This window comes from Chroicocephalus ridibundus, chromosome 12, assembly GCF_963924245.1.
Source record: "Chroicocephalus ridibundus chromosome 12, bChrRid1.1, whole genome shotgun sequence".
In the NCBI taxonomy this organism is placed as follows: Eukaryota; Metazoa; Chordata; class Aves; order Charadriiformes; family Laridae; genus Chroicocephalus; species Chroicocephalus ridibundus.
In genome coordinates, this window is record NC_086295.1 from 9,421,780 (window position 1) to 9,443,947 (window position 22,168).

A 22,168-nucleotide genomic window follows, 5' to 3' on the forward strand; every position below is an offset into this window, starting at 1 on the left:
CTTTTGGAGGCATAGCTGGAACGGAGACCTTAGACCAACAGGATCTGCTGTACAAAGCCGCCTCAGCTGGGCCAAATGGTCTCCAATGGATTGGGAGTAAAACAAAGTACTTACAGTCTTCAGATTGAACGCGAGTAGGTCTCTTCAGGAGGTGACCAAAGAGGAATCAAAAACTTCTGGTTAGTCTTCGCCCGTGGCCCATGGGTCAGAGAGGGAGAGACAGAGAAAAATGAAAAAGGATTGTAGTCCCAATGCTGTGTTGAAAGGGGAACAGGGCGCTCTGGGCTGCCTGCCTAATCACGGGCTGTAACCTGCACGGCAAGTCTTTTCCCCTTCAGATCCTTCTGCCCGGCAGCCAGACATATTAGTTCTGGGACAGGTGACGTTGTGTAGGTTTGACATACCTCTTCTGTTGTCCTTGTAATGCTGCCAGCACCCTATGGTCATTCCCTGTCGATCGGGCTCATGTTCCTTTGGGGGACTGATAGCTCAAATATTCATTCTTTCTTTCTTGGGGGATGGGGTCGGGGAGAGGGAGGAAGAAGGGAGAGCTTAGAAAACAAAATTAGATCCTTAAGATAACAAAGGCTATACCAAAATGTCTAGGATTCACAGCAAAAAATTATGCTTCAGGTCAATTTTTATTTCTAGAAATCAACCTGTTGGTTCAATCCCAGATCAAAAGTACTCCTTTAAAGACTTGCTCTGTGCCTCGACCATCGCCATAAAAAAGTGATGTCGAAAGAGTGGTGGGTCTGGGTTTAAGCACAGCTCACTGTGTGCTTAGGTTTTAAGAAAAAAAGCTGTTCCATGAAGTCTAGTTTCCTGCAGGTGTGTTTTTCTGTTTCATCACCTCTGTAACCCCTATCTCCTCCATCTCTCTCTCAAAATCTCTTGCAGACAAGAAGGGGTCTGTGGGTGCTGCTTGATCAGCTGCCCCATGGCATCTCCACTGAGCTTTCTCACCTTCTCAGCCAGCTCCTTTGGGTCTTTCCCCACTGCGCAAACCAAGTGGGAACTAAATTATCTCAAAGATTTCAATCCTGCTTCTAAATCTGGATGAGAACGGCTGATGAATGAAGTGCTATTGGGGAGGAGCAGTGTTGCTGAGGACAGACAGACCGAGATGGAGGTCTGTTTCCCAAGGAAACTATGCTAAAAAAATAATGCAATTGTGCAAACGTGCCCACAAAGTTTAGTAACCATTTGCAGTCCCTGTGTACAGTGTGGTGTGGAGCGGAAAGTGCTGCTGCTCCTGTTTTGAGCTTGTGACTCTGACGAGGACTCTCTGTGTCCCACGGCATGTCACTGAATGGTGTGTCTCGGGTCCATCCCAGGTGAAAGCGAGAAAATGGGGCACGTTCCCTGATGGATGTCGGGCTCTTTGGGTTAACGCTGGCCTTGTGGAGGGGACTGCACAACGGGGCCTCAATCTTGGCTGAGGCTTTTGTGTTTCTGGAACACAAACAACAACTAACTTTCAGTTTATAATAATCTCAGTATGTATCTATTTACATAGCTGTTTAGTCCATAAATGTTTCTCATGAAGGCTCTTTCCAAAGCACGTAGAGTACATGAGGCTATTGCTGTGCTATTGCTGTCCATTTTTCCAGCTTCAAGGTTCCTTTCTGAAGCAGATATAAGCACCTGAATCCAAGCTGACTAGCAGTCCTGACAATATTTGGAGTTCTAAAAATGAGCACTAGGATTTTTGATATTGTTCCCATTTCTAACTGGCAACTAAGGGAAAGCTCTTGGTGTGGAGAGAATTAACAAAATGCATGGTTAAGTGATGGTCATGACTCGTGTTTTGCCAAGCAGAGACAGGTCAAATGATTTGGGTGGAAAACAAAACCCAGCTCCGATTGGCAACAGGCTCAGCACATCGATCCCCACCTCCTTGTCTCCTCTGTCACTCCGAGCATGTCCTTGGAGCACCTCGCAGCACAGCATGGAGTCGTGCCGGGTGGCCAGCCAGATCTTCGTGGAGAGGTGAGTGAATTACCAGCCTGCTTCCCTTGAGGGGGGTGAGAGGAGGTGGCCAAGGGGAGAGGAAAGTGAGCCCAGGGATGCTGAGGCCAGGGGTGCTGCTTTAAAGTATGCTCTCCGTGCCTCAGTTTCTCTTGCTATGAAAATAGAGTCTCTGAGGCCAATTAGTGAGGGTGTGCGGCTGGGAAAGGAGGGTGCTGGGGCTGGGTGCTTGGTGGGGAGGAGGGTGCCCGGGCCGAGCTGGCCGTGCCAGCCCTGCAGAGCAAGAACTGCCCTGGCAGTGGGGACAGTGGCCCTCGGCTGTGCCCAGCGCCGCGGGCGGGGCCGAGCACGGTGCGGGCAGGGCAGGGGCAGGGGCAGAGCCTGGTGCAGGGCAGCGCTCAGCCCGGTGCAGGCAAGGCAGGGGCAGAGCCCGGTGCGGGCAGGGCAGGGGCAGAGCTGAGCCCCGTGCGGGGCAGAGCCGATCCCGGTGCGGGCAGGGCAGGGGCAGAGCCGATCGCGGTGCGGGCAGGGCAGGGGCAGAGCCCGGTGCGGGGCAGAGCCGATCGCGGTGCGGGCAGGGCAGGGGCAGAGCCCGGTGCGGGGCAGAGCCGATCGCGGTGCGGGCAGGGCAGGGGCAGAGCCCGGTGCGGGGCAGAGCCGATCCCGGTGCGGGCAGGGCAGGGGCAGAGCCGATCGCGGTGCAGGCAGGGGCAGAGCCCGGTGCGGGGCAGAGCCGATCGCGGTGCGGGCAGGGCAGGGGCAGAGCCGATCGCGGTGCGGGGCAGAGCCGATCGCGGTGCGGGCAGGGCAGGGGCAGAGCCGATCGCGGTGCGGGGCAGAGCCGATCGCGGTGCGGGCAGGGCAGGGGCAGAGCCGAGCCCCGTGCGCGGGGCAGAGCCCGGTGCGGGCGCGGCGAGAGCGGAGCTGTCCGCGGCCGCCGGTGCTGAGCCGCGGTGGCTCCCGCCGCTCTCCCGCGGGCGCGGAACCTGCGCCCCCTCCGCCCCTCCCGCTGCCGCGGGAGCCCCGGCAAGTTTCTGGCGGCGCAGAGCGGAGCGGGCAGCGCCGGGGGCTCCTCCGGGAAAGGTAAGGGGGGGACCGACCGCGGGGGAGGCGGTGCCCCGGCATCCCCGGGAGGGACACGGTGCCCTCGGACATCCCCGGCCCTAGGTGTGGGGAGGACATGGTCCCCGTGGGTGTCACCAGGTGCAGGAGGGCAGGAAGCCGAGCTGTGTCCCCGGGGCTGTGAGACACGTTTCCCGGGGGTTGATGGAGGAGCAGGGCAGTGGTGTCCCGGGCTGGGCATGGGGACCGGCAGTGCCAGCCCTGGGTGACCTCTGCTCCCCGCCTGGGCAGCCTTGGGCACCGGTGTGAGTGTGTGAGGGACACATCTCACTGAGAGCTTTAGGGTGCGTGGGGTTGCACCCCCTCTCAAAGGGGCTTGCAAGAGTCCGGGGTGGCTAGCAGGGGGAGGCAGAAAGCTGACTTGTTCTGTCTGTAACCCATGGGGATGGGCAGCCCTGGCAGAGGAAAACTCTGTAATCTACAAAGTGGTTTTGGGTAGGGGACCGGGGACTCCCTTTCCGTATGCTGCAATCTGTCCTTCAGGTACTGATCAGTCACTCAGATATGCTCTTTTGCTCTCCTGTGACTTTTTAAGGCTTGCTTTATTTGCTAGGCAGGCAGCAGTGTCTAAGCTTCCCCTGTGCTAGGAATTGCAGAAATCGATTCTTGCTATTTACTATTGAAAGAGACTGGAGGTCAACTGAGTTTCCAGGCTCATCAGGTTTCCTCCTCCTCTCCAAGAAAGGCTCTGGCTTTCGTTGGCTGAAGAAAAGCAACTGTCCAAGTCTGGACAGGAAAAGGGCAAACCCAACAGTCACACAAAATAAAATGTATGTTTTTTCAGGTAGACAGTGCATGCAATCAGGCCAGTCCAGCCATGCTAGTGTTCTCTCAGGTGCCAGATACGGACATGGGATGTAGGCTTAGGTTTGATTCTTCCTGTGAACACAAGAATAGGGTCTGGGATGCAGAACACGAGGGTTTCCTGGTAATGTACCTGTGGTAGCAGCTGCTTGGAAAACTTCATCTCATTTCGAAGTCTGATTAAATTGAGGGGAAAGGAGCTTTCACAGTCTGTCTCTTCTCAGAACAGAGTCTGAGCAATGAAGCTTAAATCAAATTCGGCAGCAGCTTTGTATGCCCAAAGACTACGTGGCCAAGCAGTTTGATTTTAAGGGGCTGCGTTGTGCTGGCTGGGTAGCCCCAATGAGACATTCTTGTCTGAAGTCCCTCCCAGAGGAGTTACAGATTTAGCCTTGATTGAGCATAGTCACGTTTTTGAAATGTTTTTGAGCTGTAAGAAAACTCCAGCAGCTGTTTCTGTCAGAAATGAGTGTGGATGTGTTTAGCACCTGCACTGATGCTTCTGCAGCTTGTGGCCCCCCACTAAAGAGGGCAGCAGAGGGGGAGGCTTGTGCAAGCTTCCCTCTCTGTCGCAGGCTCACCTGAGGGAGCAGCGCAGAGAGAGGGAGGCCTTTGGGCAGGTTTCCAGCAGACAAGCAGAACCAGAACAGGTTTGTGAATTGGCAGGGAAGCAGGTTACTCGCTGTCTTGTTTCCACAAGGGTAAAGACCATGTAAGCACCTCCCGCAGCCAGGTGTGAAGAGGTCCCGGCATCCCCCTCACAGAGGAGCTCAGACAAGTGCACCCCCTTCTAATGCATCTGGGGGGAAAAGGCTTTACAAGCCCCCAGTGAAAGCAGCAGGGGAAAGTCAGAGATTTTTGCAACAGTTCTTGCACTGATCCTAGCTTCACTGGCCTGTACGCTGCACATAGCTACAGTAAGTTCACAGGATCTAGTTTATGATTTACTTTCAGACACAAAAATGATAGCTTTCCATATTTCTATAAAACTGATTTATTGTCCATGTGTCAGTGACATCAGCGTATCTATCAGTGCAGGAGATGCTTTTTTATCATCTTCTGTATTACGATGAGAGATGTGTGCTTTACAAATAGCTCAAGCACAACCATAAAAATAAGGCCTTATCCCAAGTAATATGTCAGGAATAGAAGTTCCTCTCCCCTGGATTATTGTTACTTTTTGCCAGCTTGATCTCACAGGACCCTTGTAGGTCCCCTGATGTATTGCAGGATGGAGACCTGCCAGGGATATGAAGGAAATAAAGTCCTGCAAGCTTTGCCAGTTCTCTCCTTCCTTTGCTGCGTGTGTGCACGCACGCTGAGGAGCAGGAACAATTCCTTCCAGACTGTTCATGCTGGGCCTTGCCCTGTCTCGTCACCAGTGCAGCTGTGTGACCACAGTCCCTCCTTTTTCCCAGGCTCCATGTTCTTAATACACGTATGCTTTGCTGAAGCATCTCGGAGAGGTGGTGTGCGTGCGCTGTGTTCAGCATGCCTGCTTCCAAGGGCTCTTGAGGAAGAATGAAATATGGCCTAGGGGAGAACTATGCATTATGAGAATTTCAAGAATGATTTGCTCAGCCCTAAATAAAGGTTGTTTCCAATTAGGTTAATGAAGGACGTCATTCTCATGGCCGGAGTCTGGTACAGGGAGGTATAAATCACCTGTCCCTGTACCATGGACACTCTTAACCCTCCAAAGAGCACAGCAGAGTAAAGGAGATTTTCACTGCTGTGAAGCAGTTAGTGTCCAGGGTGCTCTGTGGAGGAGATGAACCCAGCAGCCCCCTTTCACCACCAGCGCTGTGTCCTCCTGCCCACCCATAGTACATGGGGGGCTGCCAGTCTCCGGCACCTCGACATCCTCCTCTCCTGCTGGATTCTCCTCTGCACCAGCTTTTCTCCCGGGGTGAGTGACTCCCAGTCCCATTCCCGGGTGCCACCCTGCAGCCTGGGACATCACTCCAGCACTCTGACCCTTTGGCTTGTTCTCGCCCAGCTTGCACCGTTGCAGGGCTCTTGTCGCCAGAAACGGCAGCTCCCTTCCCTGTGGCCTGGTGTGTGCAGGGATGGTCAGAGCAACAGGCAACGCTGAAGGTACTTGTGTGGACAAGTGGTGTAAATCAGTGCCGCAGACAGAGCTAACCGGATAGTGTGTGCATTCATCCCAAAGGCATAGGCTCATAGCTTAGTGCCTGCATCCAAAATGTGCCTCGGGGAGCTCTGTCCATTTTTTAATCTGTTTGTGCTTAAGGGGAAAGAAAAGAGTCACTTTCTCAAGAAATTCTGAAGAGAAGGTTAGAAGCTGATGAATATGTAGCAAAACCTCCTCCTGCCTTCCCTTTCCACATCCACAGTGTCATACTGTGGGTCTAATAACTTGGTGGTTTTCTAATAAATTTAACCTTAGCATCCATTAAAATGCTTTGGCACACGAGGAAGGGGAGAGGTGGGCTCCTAAGGACATTCATCATAGAAAGCACATTGAGATTGGATTTTCGTTAGCTGTGAAATTAAATACTCTGAAGCAGCTTTTTCACCCCGACAATTACGAATATGCATCGGAGTGATGTTCTCACCCTGCCCCGTCTGCCCCTGCATGTGCTGGTGAGGAGGAAAGCCCCTTTCCTCACAAACCTTTTAGAGGGTGGGCTGAAAAAGGGAGAGGTTGGGCTCCAACCTTTTCTGCTTCCTTGTGATGGAGAAATCTCATCTGATAACTTTTCTGCACCATCCTGTCAGTACCGCCTGCTCCCTTCAGTTAAAGCCTTAGATCCCCTAGTTCTCTGTCTTGCAGCCGGCAGACTTTAGTCTTCCACTAAAGCCCAGATGTGCCATCACTGCTTTTTCTTCAGATAAAACGACTCACAAGGTTTTAAACAAAACCTGAACACAAGCCCCGTTTATTTTGCTATTCTTTATGAGTCACTGCGTAGTATGGCGAGGATTTGAGGCTAGGCGCAAGAGTTGCACAGAGCAGGTGAAGAAAGGTTGGGAAATGTTTCCCTTTTTCCTGCTAGGGATTTCCAGCACTTGTGTCCAACAAGTCGGGATTGTCAGTGAAAATCTCGTGGGAGAACCTAAGTGTCCACTGGACAGTCAATAAAGGGAGAGATTCAGCTTGAATCCTGGGTGCGAAAGCACTTGGAGCGCTTGCAAGGGGCTCACATCGCAGGGGCAGTACCAGGAATGTCCTTGTACTGAAATGATTGATCTTGTAAATGGAGAAAACAACCACCTCACACCCTCAGAGCCGCTGTGCTCACCTCCTCAATGATTTTGCAGCCTCTCTGCGGTCAAGCAGCGTGTACTCGATGCCCAGAGCTTGCGCTGGGGTGTAACTCACCGGAGGGCAGCGGCTGGGCTGGTTTCTGCGGGCTGCCCGTGCAGAGGGAGCACACCTCAGTCCCGGGGCCTGGGGCTGCCCAGCTCCCAGAACAGCTAACAACGGGTTTGCCGTTGGTTTAATAACTGCTGAAAGATGGGCTCAGCACAGAGCAGGGCGAGGAGGGACAGCTTAAAGCTGCCTTGCATCACCTCTGTGCTGGTGCCTCTGGGATTCATGCTCTCCGCTCAGGATTCCTGTTTATTCGATCCCCCAAGCTCCCAAGGAGCAAATGGGAAAGGCCACCCCAGCTGGACACCAGCACGTCCCAGTGCCTCGGCTGGGCAGGCAGGGAGGAGCTTCCCAGAGCTGCAGGGGCCATCATTCATCCCGAGGACACAGAGAGGGGACAGTCACCTTCAACATAAGCCTGTAAGTGAAAGCCTGCGAGCAGGTGGCGAGCCGAGCAAACTGAGTTACTCTGAGAAGCTTTTAGTGTGGTGCAAGTGCAAAAAGATCAGGCAGTGACTTGCTGTCTAGTGCAGGCTGAGGAATGGCGTGCAACTTCCCAAGTTCATATTTGCTGGGATAATTTCCTGCCTAAACCTTTTTCCCTCCAAGCAGAGCTCAAGGGGGATCTTGGCCTATTGCTGCTCAGACTCCAACCTTGCGTGCCCTGGTTATTATGTCGTGTAGACTTTTACAGCGGTGGCCAGGGAGTTTGCCCTCTGCCCAGAGCAGCTGGAGAGCCCAAGCGAGTGGGTGGAGGTTACAGTGACTCCTCCTCACCTTCTCATGAGCAGCGTCTGCTGCTGCGGGGCCGTGCTGACAGCGCTTGGTGCTCCGCGCTGCGACCAGGCGAGATGAGAGGGTAGGAGGGGTGTAAAGCAAGCACCTTGTGAATTATGTTTGCTAAGAAAAGCAAATTGATGCAGCTGAAGTATGTCATGCAAATGAGGACATTCAGATGTGTTGCAGTGGTTCAAGGCTACCCCAGTGCCAAAGTAGAACGGAGAGAGCAGCGTCCACCAGCCAGGAAAGCATAAGGAAAAGCAGATCAGGGGAGCGAGTACCTGCAAAGTGTGTGCTGGGCTGGCAAGGAGAAGTCCTCCAAGTCAAGTTTCTGCTCTGACACCAACATTATAGTATTTAAAGTAGGAAGCCTCTAAGATGCAAATGTTAATATTTTCCTCACATATTTTAGCAGGCAACTATTAAAAGGTAATGATTTTTTAAGGCTGAACATGAAAACCACTTGTATATAAATACAAGTAATGATGTATGAGAAGTTGCCGTACTGTATTTGAACGGTAACAAGACAGGGGACTTTTAATGTGTTCAAGGAGCAAACTAGCCGTGTGGCTGCCAGCCTGCTGGGCAATCACACTGCTTGGCATGTTTTCCCATAGGTGCTTGCGTATCAGACCCCCAGGGATGGCAGCCTCTTCCAAACCGGCAGATAACAGCTGGAGTTTAGCTCCTTGATAAAGCACGCGATGTTGTTAAATGAATGCTTTGCACAACAAAAGGCTGGAAAAATCCCAGGTGTGGTGGTCATTTCTCCCAAGTGAAAGATTGTGGCAGGAAGCTCTTTTGCACTGGGAAACCCAAACAGAAGAGGTTAGACCTCCTGGCTGTGCGTTTGCCTTCACGATGTCTACGCAGTGCCCCAGACCAGACGTCCCAGAGCCAGGCAGGAGGCTGGGGCATTTCAAACCAGTACAGTTTCTCTTTCTCATCACCAAAAGCCAATAAATGAGTTGGGGAAAGAGGCAAGCGTGCTGCACAGCTTCCTGAGCGCCTCTGTCAGTTTAGCAGGATGATGTAAGTTTAAAATCACATTTGTATCAAGCCCTCAAACCGGTAACCTGTGCAAAACATGTCTCAAGGATGTGGGAGTCTGCCAGCAGCACGAGGGCTTTGGCCATGTCTCCTAGAGTGAGTGAGCGAGCCAAAACCTGGCTCGCTGTTGCTCCTCCTGTCTTCAGGGCATGACACCTCTTTCTCTGCAGCACACACTTGCCAGGGCTGTTTTGCGCAGACCAATTCTCTTGCTTTCTGCCGTCTGTGTTCATAAGGGGAGCAGGAACCATCCAGGGAGGTCAACAGAGTGAATTGAGAACCATGGATGACCATTGCCGCTCCCATTAACTAAATTAACCAGCATCCCGCCTGGCCTGCAGAGGCAACTCCATCGTACTCATGGTATGTAGGCACCAACCATAAAAATATTTCATTGCTTAATAACAGATGCTTGAGATAGTCTCACTTGCTACTTTTCAGTGAGCCTATGTGAGCTGTAAACATCCCGTGGGTTGTGTGCCCACCTAACCCAAGAAAGCCACGAAGCAGGCCAGAGGAACCGTGGTCCGTTGGTATTGGGCTGTATGGGCCAGTAGCACAGAGAATGAAGAACTATTGGCAGGATCTCTTGGCAGTTTAACGCCAATTAGTGTCTTAAAATGCATTTACACTCAAAGCTAATTTACTCGTACTTCAGGTAATTAGCTCCATCTGTCTGAACGCAGCCTGGGATACGAGGGGGGCATTTTCACCTGGGTACAGATAGCAAGGGTAGTTGCTCTGTTTGTGAAGTCCATGTCAGCAAAACGCATGGAGAGAAAGACTCCGTCTCCCGCAGCGCTGGGCCCAAGCGAGGGCGGTTAGAGCTCGGACACGGATCTGTGCTGGGGATATTATTGTTATTCACCTCCTCCTTGTACGGCCAAATCCGTTCCCTGTTCCAGCTTGCAGCGTGGCCCCATGAAGACTAGGCTGTGGGGCAGGAATAAGCAGCCTGTCGCCACTTGTCAGCATTAACCTGTGCCGTGTCTGGCCCCAGCTGCCTCCCCCTCCCCAGTCCTGCTTTCCAGCAGGGCACTGGTTTCAGTTCTCCCGCAGCGTGCAGGTAGGGACCTTGGGGAAGGAGGCAGGAATATTGCATGCATTAAACATCTCAGCAAGCAAGCTAACAGCTATTGAAACTTATAATTAAACCATTATTTTCTCTCGCCCCCTCTCTTTTTTTTTTTTTTCCTTCACCTGAACAAAATATTTTTCCATTTATTTGTTATCAGCGAAGGGAGTGAATATACTGAAACACGTCTGCTGTTCTGCTCTACTACCCCCTATTAACTTCCTAAGCACTGGGGAACCTTTGGCTCAGCTGCATGAAATAACAGGGAAACTAATTAGGCCGATAAAACTCAATGATTGAGTCAGGCACCCCGAGAAAGGGAATGACTTTTTACTACTATTCTGGTTTTTTTTGTTAATACATGTGTTCACCCTCAAGTTCTCCACCGCCTGCACTGCTGGCAGCAGGGATCAGATTCGGTTACAGCTGGAGAAGGAAGGTCCCAGCCAGGAGCAGTGATGATCGGGGTGACAATTCCTTTCTGTCCCCAGCTTTGGGGTCTCCTGGGCCAGGGTTTGATGAACAGCTTGTTGCGGGTTCCCTTGTCTGCCTGGGCCCTTCTCAGCACACACTGTCCACGTCTCACAGCAGAGACAATTAATATGCTGCCGGGATGGCACCTGAACAGGTCTTGGCCGCATCGCAAAGAGAGTTTGGGCCAAGTCTCTCTGCTGGTGTGGACACGGGGACAGGCAGAGGGATGCGAAGGACGGGGCAAGCTGGGAGACTTTGCAGAACATGAAGCCTCCAGCTCCGAGCAGCCGGTCCCCGTGTCCAAACGCGCAGCGCCTGCTGCAGTCAGCACGTGGCCGAGACTGGCGAAGAAAATTTAGATCCAAAGGCTAATGCTAATCAGTAAAATCTGTGAGTTGAAGAAATGGTAATCAAGTGAGATTACCAGCCTGATCCTATTACGGGCCCCCTGCCCAGCCGGTTGGGTCAGTGCTGCCCGCAGCCTTAATGAAGCCACCTCCTGCAGCGGTGGGGCTGGGGGGGTGCACGCTGCTGGCTTGGTTGTAGCACCGTGCCAGGAGCGTGTTGCAGAGCTGTTTTCCCCGGGAACCGGGAAAGCTGAGCACTCCTTGATTAGCCAAAATTCGCTCTTGCTTGTGTTTGTATCTTGCTTTGCAGATGGGAAACGCGTCCAATGCCTCAGTGTTCATCTCCACCTTATCGGAGAGAGAAGACTTGATTTTTGGCACGCTCTATTTAGTCTTTGGTAAGGAAAGATGCCTGTTATATCTCTCCCCCTCCTGCGGGCAGCCCAGGTGCCGGCCTGCCAGAGATCTTCAGGCCTTTTGCAGTCACTGGTGCTTTCAGAAGTGTTCAGTCGTTGGCAGAATAATCAAACTGGTCCTTCTCACATTAGCCCTCCCCGCGTTACTCAAAAGGATGATTTGGCCAAAGCTTGATGACTGCATTCCCCTCTCAGGGGAACTCCAAGTACCAATTATGTTTTTAAATATTTGGAAGTGGAAGAACAACCTTTCAGGAATGTGCGTTAACTCCTACCGCAGCCACCCGATGTGGTGGGGACTCTCTGTTAGCATTGCCAGCTTCATGACTATCGAAGGTGATTTGGACCTCCAGCTGGCCCTTGCTTTCAGCAGACGTTGCTGGTGAATGTCCTGTGAGTTGGAGTTAGTGGCACCAGAAAGCCAACGGGCAAAACTGAGGGGCTGGGACGTGCTCTGAGCTGGCCTGGCCCTGCTCAGTATGGGCCAGAAGTGTTTGATGGGCAGAGAAAAACCTTCCAGTTTTCTGAGCCCTGAGCAAGTTGTCTGCTAAATGCTAGAAGGTTTCTCATTCCCAGGAGGATGGGGGACCCAAGGGATGCTCATGCCACTGGGACTGCCAGCAATCCTGTGGGTACCTACAGCTCCCAGGAGTTAGTAAAGATAATCAAACGTATTTAGTACAGATGTGAGACGAGCTCTGTGGGAGAAATACTTTCTGAGGCTGGGAATAAGGACAAGCATCTCAGTACTCTGCCCTCCAGCAACTCCAAAGCCCTGGATTTGACCAGGTCTTGCGTGGGAATCCTGTTACTGAGAGGAACTTCAGTGTTGGCCATTCAGTGGCTTTGGAAGCTGGTTCTTACCATGATATTTAATTTACAGCCTAATCCATTAGGGAGAAACTCTCATCCTACCCAACCTGCCCCAAGAGCAGCAAAGATTCCCCTTCTGAGGACACTGAAACCTCTTTCCAATGAAAACACAATTACATAATTAAAAAAAAAAAAAGAGAGAAAGCCCTTGTTATAAAATTTTAATCACCACTGTTGTTTTAAGTACACTAATAGCAAACAAAGAGCCTTCTTTTGTTTAGTCTGGATTTTTCTTGATCTTCATAATGCCTTTCTTCTTGTTTATTTTGTTACCATGATATTGGACAACACAGACTCACAGGAGTGACATTGCCAGAAAGAAATTAAAAAGGCGAAGGGGCCCAGCTCCTTGGCCTGACATCAGAAGAGCAATCGCACAAAGCTCCCGTTATTTATCTAGCTGGAAGGAAGTGCTCCCCTTGTTCCTTCCAGCTGGAAGAAGTGAGTCTGGCCAGATCCTGCACCCGGAGCCCATTGCAGTCTCATCCCATCACTGCCCTCCTACCAAGCGCCTCTGTAGGATCTCAGGAAGGGGAAGGGATCAAATTCAATGTAAAGCAGCTCCAGATGTGCTCACAGAGCTCTGCAGGTCCCGTGGGCTCCCCTGCTCAGCCTGCTCCAGAGAGGGAAGCCTGGAGCCCTTTCCACCCTCTGTAGACATCCCTGGTCGTTGCTTCCAAACATCTCAAGATGATCCTGGCTCCTTTCCCGTCTCTGTTAGACAGCACTGTTCCTCTGCCTTCTCCGCAGGCATCGTGTCCCTCTCTGGGAACTCGCTGCTCCTGCTGGTGGCCTATCAGAAGAGGTCCATGCTGAAGCCTGCCGAGTTCTTCATCGTCAACCTGGCCATCAGTGACCTGAGCATGACAGTGATACTCTTCCCCTTGGCCACCTCCTCCTTCTTTGCACACAGGTACCTTGTGTAAGTGGCTCTGTGCTGGCCAATGGCCCCGGATGCAGTTTGCAAACCTTGTCTTGAAATGGGGAGATTCCTGACAGGGGTCCCCGGAGACCCAAGGAATCAGTCTGGTGGCACTGGGGCACTGTGTAACCTCTGACATCCATCCCAGAGCAGGTTGCTTTGCTGTTCCCTGTCCCTCCAGTTTATCACATAGACTTGCTGTAAAAGGGGTTTGGTGGTGGGTTTCCGAGCCGGCACCCACATGGCACGGGCACTTCAGTGTGTGTCGGTGTGGATCAGGGCAGCTCCTGCACCCGTGGCTCCGTCTGTGCCTGTCACTGGGATGCTCAGGGAACAAACTAGGGGCAAGATGATGCCCATGCGTTCTTGGGCAATCAGGCACCGGTATCGGTGCAGCCCGTTGCAGCCACCCCACGCGTGGTTGGCTTTGCTTCTGGTGTGGGACCAGTGGCTGAGGCCCCACCACCCACTGCTGCTAGGAGAGCGGGCTGGGGAGCGCCCAGCCTTCCTGCAGAGCAGGGACCACGGAGAAAATTCCTGTCCAGCCGAGTGGCAGGGGCTGTCAGCCATCCGCCCCAGGCAGAGGGGAAGGGCTGGGTTTCCCTGCAGGCTTTCCCTTGCAGGTGGCTGTTCAACCAGGCGGTGTGCACCCTCTACGCCTTCTGCGGGGTCCTGTTCGGGCTGTGCAGCCTCACCAGCCTGACGGTGCTCAGCACGGTTTGCTGCCTGAAGGTCTGTTACCCAGCATATGGTAGGTGCTGGGATACGTTATCTGATCTGTACTTACACCCCTCCCTGTTAACATAACCCTTTTTTTTTTTTTTTTTTTTTTTAACGGGCCAGATCCACCTCTTCTGGGAAAGCTTTGCCCCAGGGTAACCTATTCCCAGTCAATACGCTGGTGCAGCAGACTCTGAAGGCTTTTATCCCCTGTGTATTCACTCCCCTCCACCATCGTGGGGCTCTGGAGCCCCAGCACCCCGTGCCCCTCTGCCCATGCCCTGTGCACGCATCTCAGCCATCCCCTGCTTCGCTCTGGGGCTCAGGAGCATCATCCAAAAAAGTGTCAAGGAGGTTGTCCCCCTTCTGTAGAAAAGTCCCAGCGGCTGTATCACAGCAGGCTGCAGGGTTTTGAACGTCCGTACGCAGGTTTGAGCTTAGACTAGAGCAGACTCTGCGTCTGGGAAGCCACAGGCTCTGGCAGCACAAGGAAGAGCTGTTTTCCCTTGTCCCTGGTGGGAGAGCCATAGGCCAAATGTATTTAATTCACTGAAATAATTAAAAGAGGAGGGCTGGGTTTGCAGTGTTATAGCTCAATTCTGTAGCCCTGTTTTCACCTGGACTTCCTCCACACAGCTAATGCGAATGTTTGCAGCTCTAAGCTTGGGCACCAGCTCTTTGTAGAGGGCATGGAGTGCAGGGAGCGCCTGAGGAAGTGAGGGGACCCAGGGATGTCCCCGACTCATCTACAGCTCCTCCTATTTGGCGTTGGATCTTAATTGCCTCAGCTCAGCTGCTCATTCTCCCATCTAGCATGTATCTTCAGAATAGATTTTGGGTTAAAGAACGCAAATGGAAATAAAATGGGAAATCAAAGATATTAGTTTGATTTGCAGACCAGCACCCCGGGGTGCATCCTCACTCCCTCTCCCGTGGCTCGCTGCCCGTCTGCCCCGAGCCCGCGGCTGCTGCCAGCCCCCAAGGTGCTTTGTCCCCAGCAGCTCACAGTGCGTCAAGGTCAATGCTGGAGCCGAGTCACCTTGGTTATGTGCCAGCAGAACACCTCAGGAGACCACTGAAAAGGTGGAAGGAAAGATAAAGATAAAAGTTGGCTCTTAAAAGGCAGCCCAGGTAGCGGTGGCTTTTCCCCGCGCAGGTTCTGCTTTCTAGATTAGCCGGCGCTTGGCAGCACGGCACCTTCAGCTTATCTCCCCGTGATGGCCCGGCCCATTTTCTGTGAGGAAATGGCTAATCTCAACGTACTTTTAATTGCTTAGTTTCAAAGGAAAATGTTACTCCTGTGTATGGCTGAAGATTTAGCACTTTATACTGAGGTCTTAGAAGATCAGAGAGTTTTAGATTTGATGGGGGATGGGACAAAAAGGGAAAAATCCATGTCCTCCAGTGTTTCAGTCTCCCAGAGAGGAAAAGGTCCTTCAAATGACAGTGTCTGGAATGGCTTTGAGCAGTCTTGGAGCCAACCCTCCCTGCCCCATGCTCGGGCAGCCTCCCTCATTCCCTCCCTCCCTCCCTCCCTCCTCCTCCCCTGGCTGCCCAGGGGTCTGTGGGTGCTGCTGTATCCCCGTGGGGCCGTGGGTGCGGTGTCCCCCATGCCACCAGCAGCCACACGACCTCCCACCAATTCCTCCTGTAGCTGAGAGAAGCCGATCCTCCTGCTTCCTGCGTGGGTTGGGGCAAACCCTTCCCTTTCTCGTGGCTCCTTGCCCTGGCCGCCCACCCAAGGGGACAGGAGGATGCCCGCGCATCCGGGGAGGCTGGGGAGAGTTGTCATGGCTCTGCCCACTCCGTGGCTGCAGCGCTGCCACGCTGTGCACAGCAGCTCCTGCCCTGCCCGGGCGGCCCCAGCCGTGTCCCAGCGCGGCTGGCCTTGTCCCCAGCGCTGGAGCTGCGGGCAGTTCGGGGTCACAGCCCCTCTCTCTGCTCCCCCTCGCCCACGGGAACCCATCCTCACCCCAATCCCTCCGCTGCAGGCAACAAGTTCTCGCCCTGCCACGCCGGAGTGCTGCTGCTGTGCGTCTGGGTGTATGCTCTGCTGTTCGCCACGGCCCCCCTGGCCGAGTGGGGCAGCTACGGCCCCGAGCCCTACGGGACAGCCTGCTGCATCACCTGGAAAGCCTCCAGCAGGGAGGCCACGCTCTACATCCTCGCCCTCTTCGTCTTCTGCTACCTTCTCCCCTGCCTCCTCATCCTCGTCTCCTACTCGCTGATCCTCTGGACGGTGCGGGTGTCCCGCAGAGCCGTCAGGCAGCACACGTCTCCCCAGCGCAGAGCCCACAGCGTGCACAGCCTGGTCATAAAGGTAGGGGAGGGCTCGGGAGGGTGCGGGGGCTCAGGGTGTCCCCAGCCCACCGCCCCAGGGCTGGCGAACATGGCAGACCCCTTCTGCCAGCCAGCGGTGTCTGCTGCTCCCGCTGAATTCTCCAGGTGTTTGTATCAGTGTGGGTAATAACACATTTCTCCTCATTTAAAGCCGTCAGGTGGGGGAGTTTTCATTTTAAATTACATTGGAAAAGATCATAAAAGGAGCTTGCATGAGTCATTGTTCCCCAGACTACAAGCTAATACTATAATTTACCAAGGATATGTCAAAAAAAAAAAAAAGTGGATACCCTTTAAAAAAAACAACAAACACAAAAGAAAACAGCTTGCAAGCCTGGCCTTGAAGGAAATGTTCGTGTCTGCTTGGAGGAGGGGGGGTCTGAGCATGGCCCGTTTCCAGAGGCTCTCGGTCGCTCTGCACCCCGGCTCACAGGTTGCCGGAGGGACCTGAGCACTGACAAAAGGCTGTTGGAGGCCGATGCCAGCCTGGTCCCAGCTGGGTCGCTGGGTGCTTCGTACCCGTCTGCCATGGCAATTCCCAGGTTTTCCAGGTGGGATGGGGTGTGAGTCACCGGCAGCGAGTGCAGGTTTACGCGCCCACGCTGGGACCTGATGTCTGACAGCCCGATGCTCCATGCGACGGGTCCAGAAGGCTGAGCAGCTTTCCCTGGGGATGTGACTGACTGTTCGGGGCCCCGTTGCACGTGGCAGTGGTTGTCAGCATCAGGCTGGGTTTTGGGGGGAGTCAGCAGCCCACGTGTGCCACAGGAGGCTCACGGCACCGCCATCTCCATCTCCTTCTCTTCCAGCTGAGCGTTGCAGTGTGCCTGGGGTTTCTGGCTGCCTGGACCCCTTACGCCATCGTTGCCCTGTGGGCAGTCCTCGGCGACGCCAGCCAGGTGCCAGCGCTGGCCTTCGTGCTGTCGGCCGTCTTTGCCAAGTCCTCCACTCTCTACAACCCCCTGGTGTACCTGCTCTTCAAGCCCAACTTCCAGAAGTTCCTCTCCAAAGACAAGGTGCTCCTCCAGGCCATCCGCACCCTCCTCTGCTGTGGCTGCCCGAGGGCCACACTCCAGCCCTTCCCGTCCCCAGGCTTCGGTGACCACCCTGGGGCTTGCAGAAACTGCAATGACACTTTTGAGTGTTTCAGTAACTACCCCAAGTGCTACAAACTCCCCCAGGCGCCCAGCAGCTCGCCCCGGCGCGCTCCCCTGGCTATCCTGGCCGATGGAGCTGCTTGCCAGCCGGGGCTGAAGAGGACGGTGCAGGTGATGGTGCTTGTCACACGGAAAAGGTCAGGCCTGGGCGCTGCCAATGTGGTGGGGGAAGCTCTGCCATCAGATATCATGAAGGACCTTCTCTGAGCCCATCCGTGCCCAGCTGTGTCCTACCAGCGCACTGAAAGACAAACCCAAGCACTGCTTTTCTCTCACCTACGTATCTGATGGGTTCCCAGCAAGTTCTGCAGATGAAGTGACATGAAAATTTAAGACCAACCTTGCCTCCCTCTCTACTTTGGCTCTTGTGGCTCTGCGCCTAGTATTTGCACTTGAACAAAAACAAAACAAAGAAAAAAACACCCAGTGCCTGAAATTCTGCCTAGGGTGCAAGTCCAGGGTGCGGTTTCTCCTGCAACTTGCTCTCTGGGCCCTTGGCCTTTGTTTTTCCATCCTGGTGCTCTGATGACCAAGTAGGAACTTGGTTGTTTTAAGAAACTGTGCCTGGCAGGGAGGGCTGGGGGCCAGGAGACCCTGAGAAGCATCCTACCTCCATCGCCAGCTCCTACAGCCCCCGCTGACCATGTCCTTTCCCATCGGGGAGCGGGACCGTGCCGCTCAGCTACCTCACTTGGGATTATGAAGCATCTTCGTATACCTCGAGAGAGACTACTCCTGCGCAGGCTGGGCTACCCCACTCCCGTGGTTTGAATGCAAACCCAGCCCCATCCTAGAGATCGAAATGGGAGCTTGTCTTTAGAGTACGGATTTGGGGTTAAAGTAATCCCAGTGTGAGCAACAGCAGTCCCAGGTCGTGCTTTCCAGGCAGGGAATGCAGCAGCGTCCCGCGGGCTTGTAGTCAGCATTTGGAGATCAGTGTGGTCAGTTCAGCCACGGGAGGAGTCTGGGAGGAAGAGGACCAAGAAGCTGTGAAAGGGCCCGGTGCAAAGCCGTCCATAGAAAAGTGCCCACGTTACCCGCTGTGGCAGGCGCAGGGCAGCCTTGCAGACGTCTCTCTCCAGTAACATGCAGTGAAGCTCACCTGGGGCGAGCTCGGGGGCTCCCCGTCCCACCCCCAGCGGCGAGCCGCTCGTGTGCCCAGCCTTGGGCACAGCGGGAGCTGGTTTTGCTTGGCAGGGGGTGGATAACATGGCCAGGGTGCTGAGAGAGCTTGGTTATGCCCCCCAAAATTAAGAGAGATGCATTCAAGGTGATGAGAAGAGTCAAGTAGCAGAGGTGGGAAACGTGCTGCCCTCCGGCACCCAGGTGGCCAGTTACTCCTGGGAGCGCCTGACGTTGTCACTGGTTAATGAACAAAACCACGCCACAACCCGTCGCCAGAGCTGCCGCATTCAGTCATGGACGTGCCGAATAGGAATAGTGAATGTTTTTCTGCCCCGAGTGCTGGGAAGCGGCCGCTGCCCCGATGCCGTGGCTGCTGGGCTCTGCCTGCCTGGGAGCCGGCCCCGAGCTCTGCCGCCTCCCTGCGCTCTCCAGATACAGAGACTGCTATTTTTAGCAGTCGCTCCCAGAACCGGGATGTATTGCTGCCTTTTCTTAGCGCAGTCTCTGCTGAGGACACAGAGCACTTGGCAGAAGAGGCGTTACCTGCAGGGGCGTGCAGGAATACGGGGGAGCTCTGGGGGGAGCAGGTGGCAGATGCTCTGGTCATTTCAGCTACAACCTTGGTACCGCTTGAACCCAGGCATGAAAAATACCGAGGCTTTTGGCCTTGGTGTTATGGCCCAATTCCAGCGCAGGTGTCGCGGGGGCTGGCGCGAGCTCCACGGTGGGGAAAGCGGCTGCTGCGTGCGGAGGCATCCGGCGAAGGGTCCTGCCCCTGCATTCCCTGCACGTGCCATCGTCACCGGCTGCTGCTGCGCCGCTCTGATCAGCGCACGACAGCATGGCAGTCATGGCACTCGCTTTTGTCCCTCGGTCATTTCCGCTTAGCCGCTTTACCCAGCGGATGGGAGAGGGTCACCGGTACCTCTGGGGTGCACTTGTGTCCTCCCCCGGATGGCTTTGCCCAGGTGTGATACCTGCAGGTGCAGACGGTTGGGGCAGGGCAGGGTTTGTGCACAACAGCCAAGTAATAACTGAAAGGCCACGCGGGGAGCGACATTCCTGCCTTCGCTCTCTCTTCCTGCTATGCAAAAAAACCCCCCCACCCAACCCAAAGATGTGCAATATTTGCAAGGTGCTGCAAAGGAGCAAAGAAAGATCAGGCCAGCCAGTGAAGAGCGAGGACAAAGCTTCCAATGTGGGTGCAGGTTTCTAGGAGGGTCGGTGACTGCCCGGCCTGGGGCACGGCTGCTCAGCCCCTTCCCACCCCGCAGCTCGTCCCGGGCACCCTGGCACACGAGGGAATCATGAGCACTCGGTGTCTCTGCAGACTAGTCATCGTGTTCTAGAAATTTTATGTTTTCCAAGTAAATTCACTCATGCAAAGCCGTCCTTCGCCTTTGGTTCGGTTGTGCGTTAGCGGCCGCGCCGCGGGGTAGATGGAGATACGGCCGCTGTGCGTGGGCAGGCGCGGCGCTGCGGGTGAGTGGTCGCAGAGGCACGGCCTGTTGGCTGGGAATGGGGGACAAGGAAACCTCTCCTTCCCCAGCAGCCGAGCCTTCCCCAGGCCGGGGGGAAACCAGTGACGGTGCCAGGACCGAGCTATGGCTCTACCTGCAGGAGAGGAGCCTCCAGAAGGGTGGCCAAGGGCTGATTTCCCACCGGAGGACACCAACACGAAGGGCTGCTGCCATCTCCTGGGGGCTTGCAGGGCATGGCCACCCTGGGATGCTCGGGGGCCAGGGACGTGACCCTGGCGGGACTGTGGTGGGCTCAGGGACATGGTGTGGTCCAGACACGGATGCAGCGTTGGGTCCCTGCTTTCCTTACCAGCCCCCCCGGCCTGCCGCTTTGTCCCCTGCTAGCTGAAAAATACCACGGTCCAGAAATCACCTAAAGGAGACAGGAAAAAAAAGAATCTGCAAATCCCGCAGGTCCTTTATTACTCCAGGAAAACCCCAGATCAGCATCTTCATCTTCAGTTCGGTGTGAGAATGCGTAACATCGAGAGCAGGTAATACTGAGTATGCTTTAATCCACATCCATAGGGACACTCCTGCAGCTGGGGGGTCCGGGCAGCGGCACAGCAGCCATTTAGCAAAATCTCAATCACTTTTAATTAACTGCGGCCAGGCCAAACAGCAGGTGCAGGGTCCCTCCCCAGGGCTGCCATAACCCCAGTACTCCTGCCTGCTGGGCTGGACCCCTCCCCTGGCGCAGGGCACAGCTGGTGCCGATTTAATCAGCGTCCCCAGCTGGGAATGGTGCCATCAGCTGCCACCAATTACTTGCAGATAAGAGCTGCCCCCCAGGGGTAGTTCCTGTGGTGGCTGCTGGTGGGTGAGCCTGGGGCTGCGAGGAGGATGGAGGATGCTTTGTCCCTTCAGGGCTGAGGTAGGGTCTGCACGGGCTGCCGCGGTTGGGCAGGGGTTGGGAGGTGGTTACTGGTTGCGAGAACCCATTTCTTTAGCTTTTTGGTGGTGCCACAGCCTGGCCCCCAGCTCCGGGCTGGGCGGGAGTGGGGGGCTGTGTTCTGTGTTGCTGCTTGGTGAGAGCCCGTCCTGGGGCAGGGGAGAAGCCAGGGCTGCCTTGGTGCGGGTTTGGTGCCTGGGCAGGGGCGCTGTGGTCGCTGCGATTCCCACTCGGTGCTGGCCGAGTGAGAGCACTCGCACCTTTTCCCAGTGGTGGCTTTATTTTCAAATAGTCATTGTATTCCAAGCTCAATCCCCCTTTTGAGGCTGGAGATGCTGAGGCAGGCGTGGACATGCATGCTCCATTGATCTATATGTAAATAACATACCAAAAGCCCAGCCTGAGCCAGAAAACCTGCAGCAAGAAATCCTCCTCCAGGAGAGAGGCTCCTTCCCGAAGGCGAGCTGGCAGAGGCCAGTTATGACCACCATAAGGCAGCTCCAAAAGGTAGTTGGCCCACTTTGGGATTATTTTCTGCCCAAAGCTCCCATGATTTCACATCCATCAGTGTCATAAAAGAAAAATGGGGAATAAGGCGACTGTTGAGGAAAGTCAGCGGAATTATAAATGTATGCGTAAGGTGGTCCTTGACACAGTGGTAGAAACTTCTTCCAGTGGCTCCAAACTATGGATGTTAATGTGTAGTTTGAGGAGAAATGAAGTCTTAACTCCAAGTTGTGACAAGTGTAGTGGGCACCTTCTGAAGTTTTAGTGCAGTTGCTGTTTTAAATAACCCCCCTCCCCCACCTCCAAGTGTTCCTCCAGCTTAATTGCTTCACCGTGAGTTCATTACTCCGGGCTGTGGTGGTTAATTGAATGTATCAAACCCTCCCAGCCCTGGCTCTGGGCGGTTGTGCTGCTGTTGGCCTCCCCACCAGCAGGCCTGGGAGCAGGACCAGCCTCCCCAGCAGCTCCACACTCTGGCAGGTCCCACACAAGCTCAGCCAGCTCCTGTTCAAATTTGAGGTGGGAATCACTAATGACAATCCCGTCAGCTCAAATGAGAGCTGCCCCCAGGCCGCACCACGGTTCCAAGCAATGGCCGGCCGCCCCTTTCATCCAGACCCTTCGTACCTCCAAAATCAGCGGTTGCACAAAGCTGATGGTGCACGTTCCCCTCTCGTGTCTGTGTTCTGGTTGTGTCACCTCCTGTGGCCTGGTTCTTCTCGAAGGCTGGGCAGCC

At 54.4% G+C, this 22,168-nt stretch overlaps 1 protein-coding gene across 2 annotated transcripts; it reads left to right on the plus strand.

The window, feature by feature from the left end:
• The first annotated feature begins 1,554 nt into the window (after positions 1–1,554).
• LOC134522330 (opsin-5-like) lies at positions 1,555–21,975 on the plus strand. Of its 2 annotated transcripts, none has more exons than XM_063349899.1 (6): positions 1,555–1,992; positions 11,271–11,358; positions 13,000–13,162; positions 13,795–13,922; positions 15,883–16,211; positions 17,041–21,975. In XM_063349899.1, exons 1-6 carry the CDS (start codon positions 1,924–1,926, stop codon positions 17,593–17,595), a joined length of 1,332 nt encoding a protein of 443 aa, XP_063205969.1. In that variant the 5' UTR covers positions 1,555–1,923; the 3' UTR covers positions 17,596–21,975. The 2 variants fall into 2 exon arrangements, with proteins under 2 accessions (XP_063205969.1, XP_063205970.1); XM_063349900.1 differs by lacking the exon at positions 1,555–1,992 and adding an exon at positions 3,044–3,054.
• Positions 21,976–22,168: the final 193 nt, after the last annotated feature.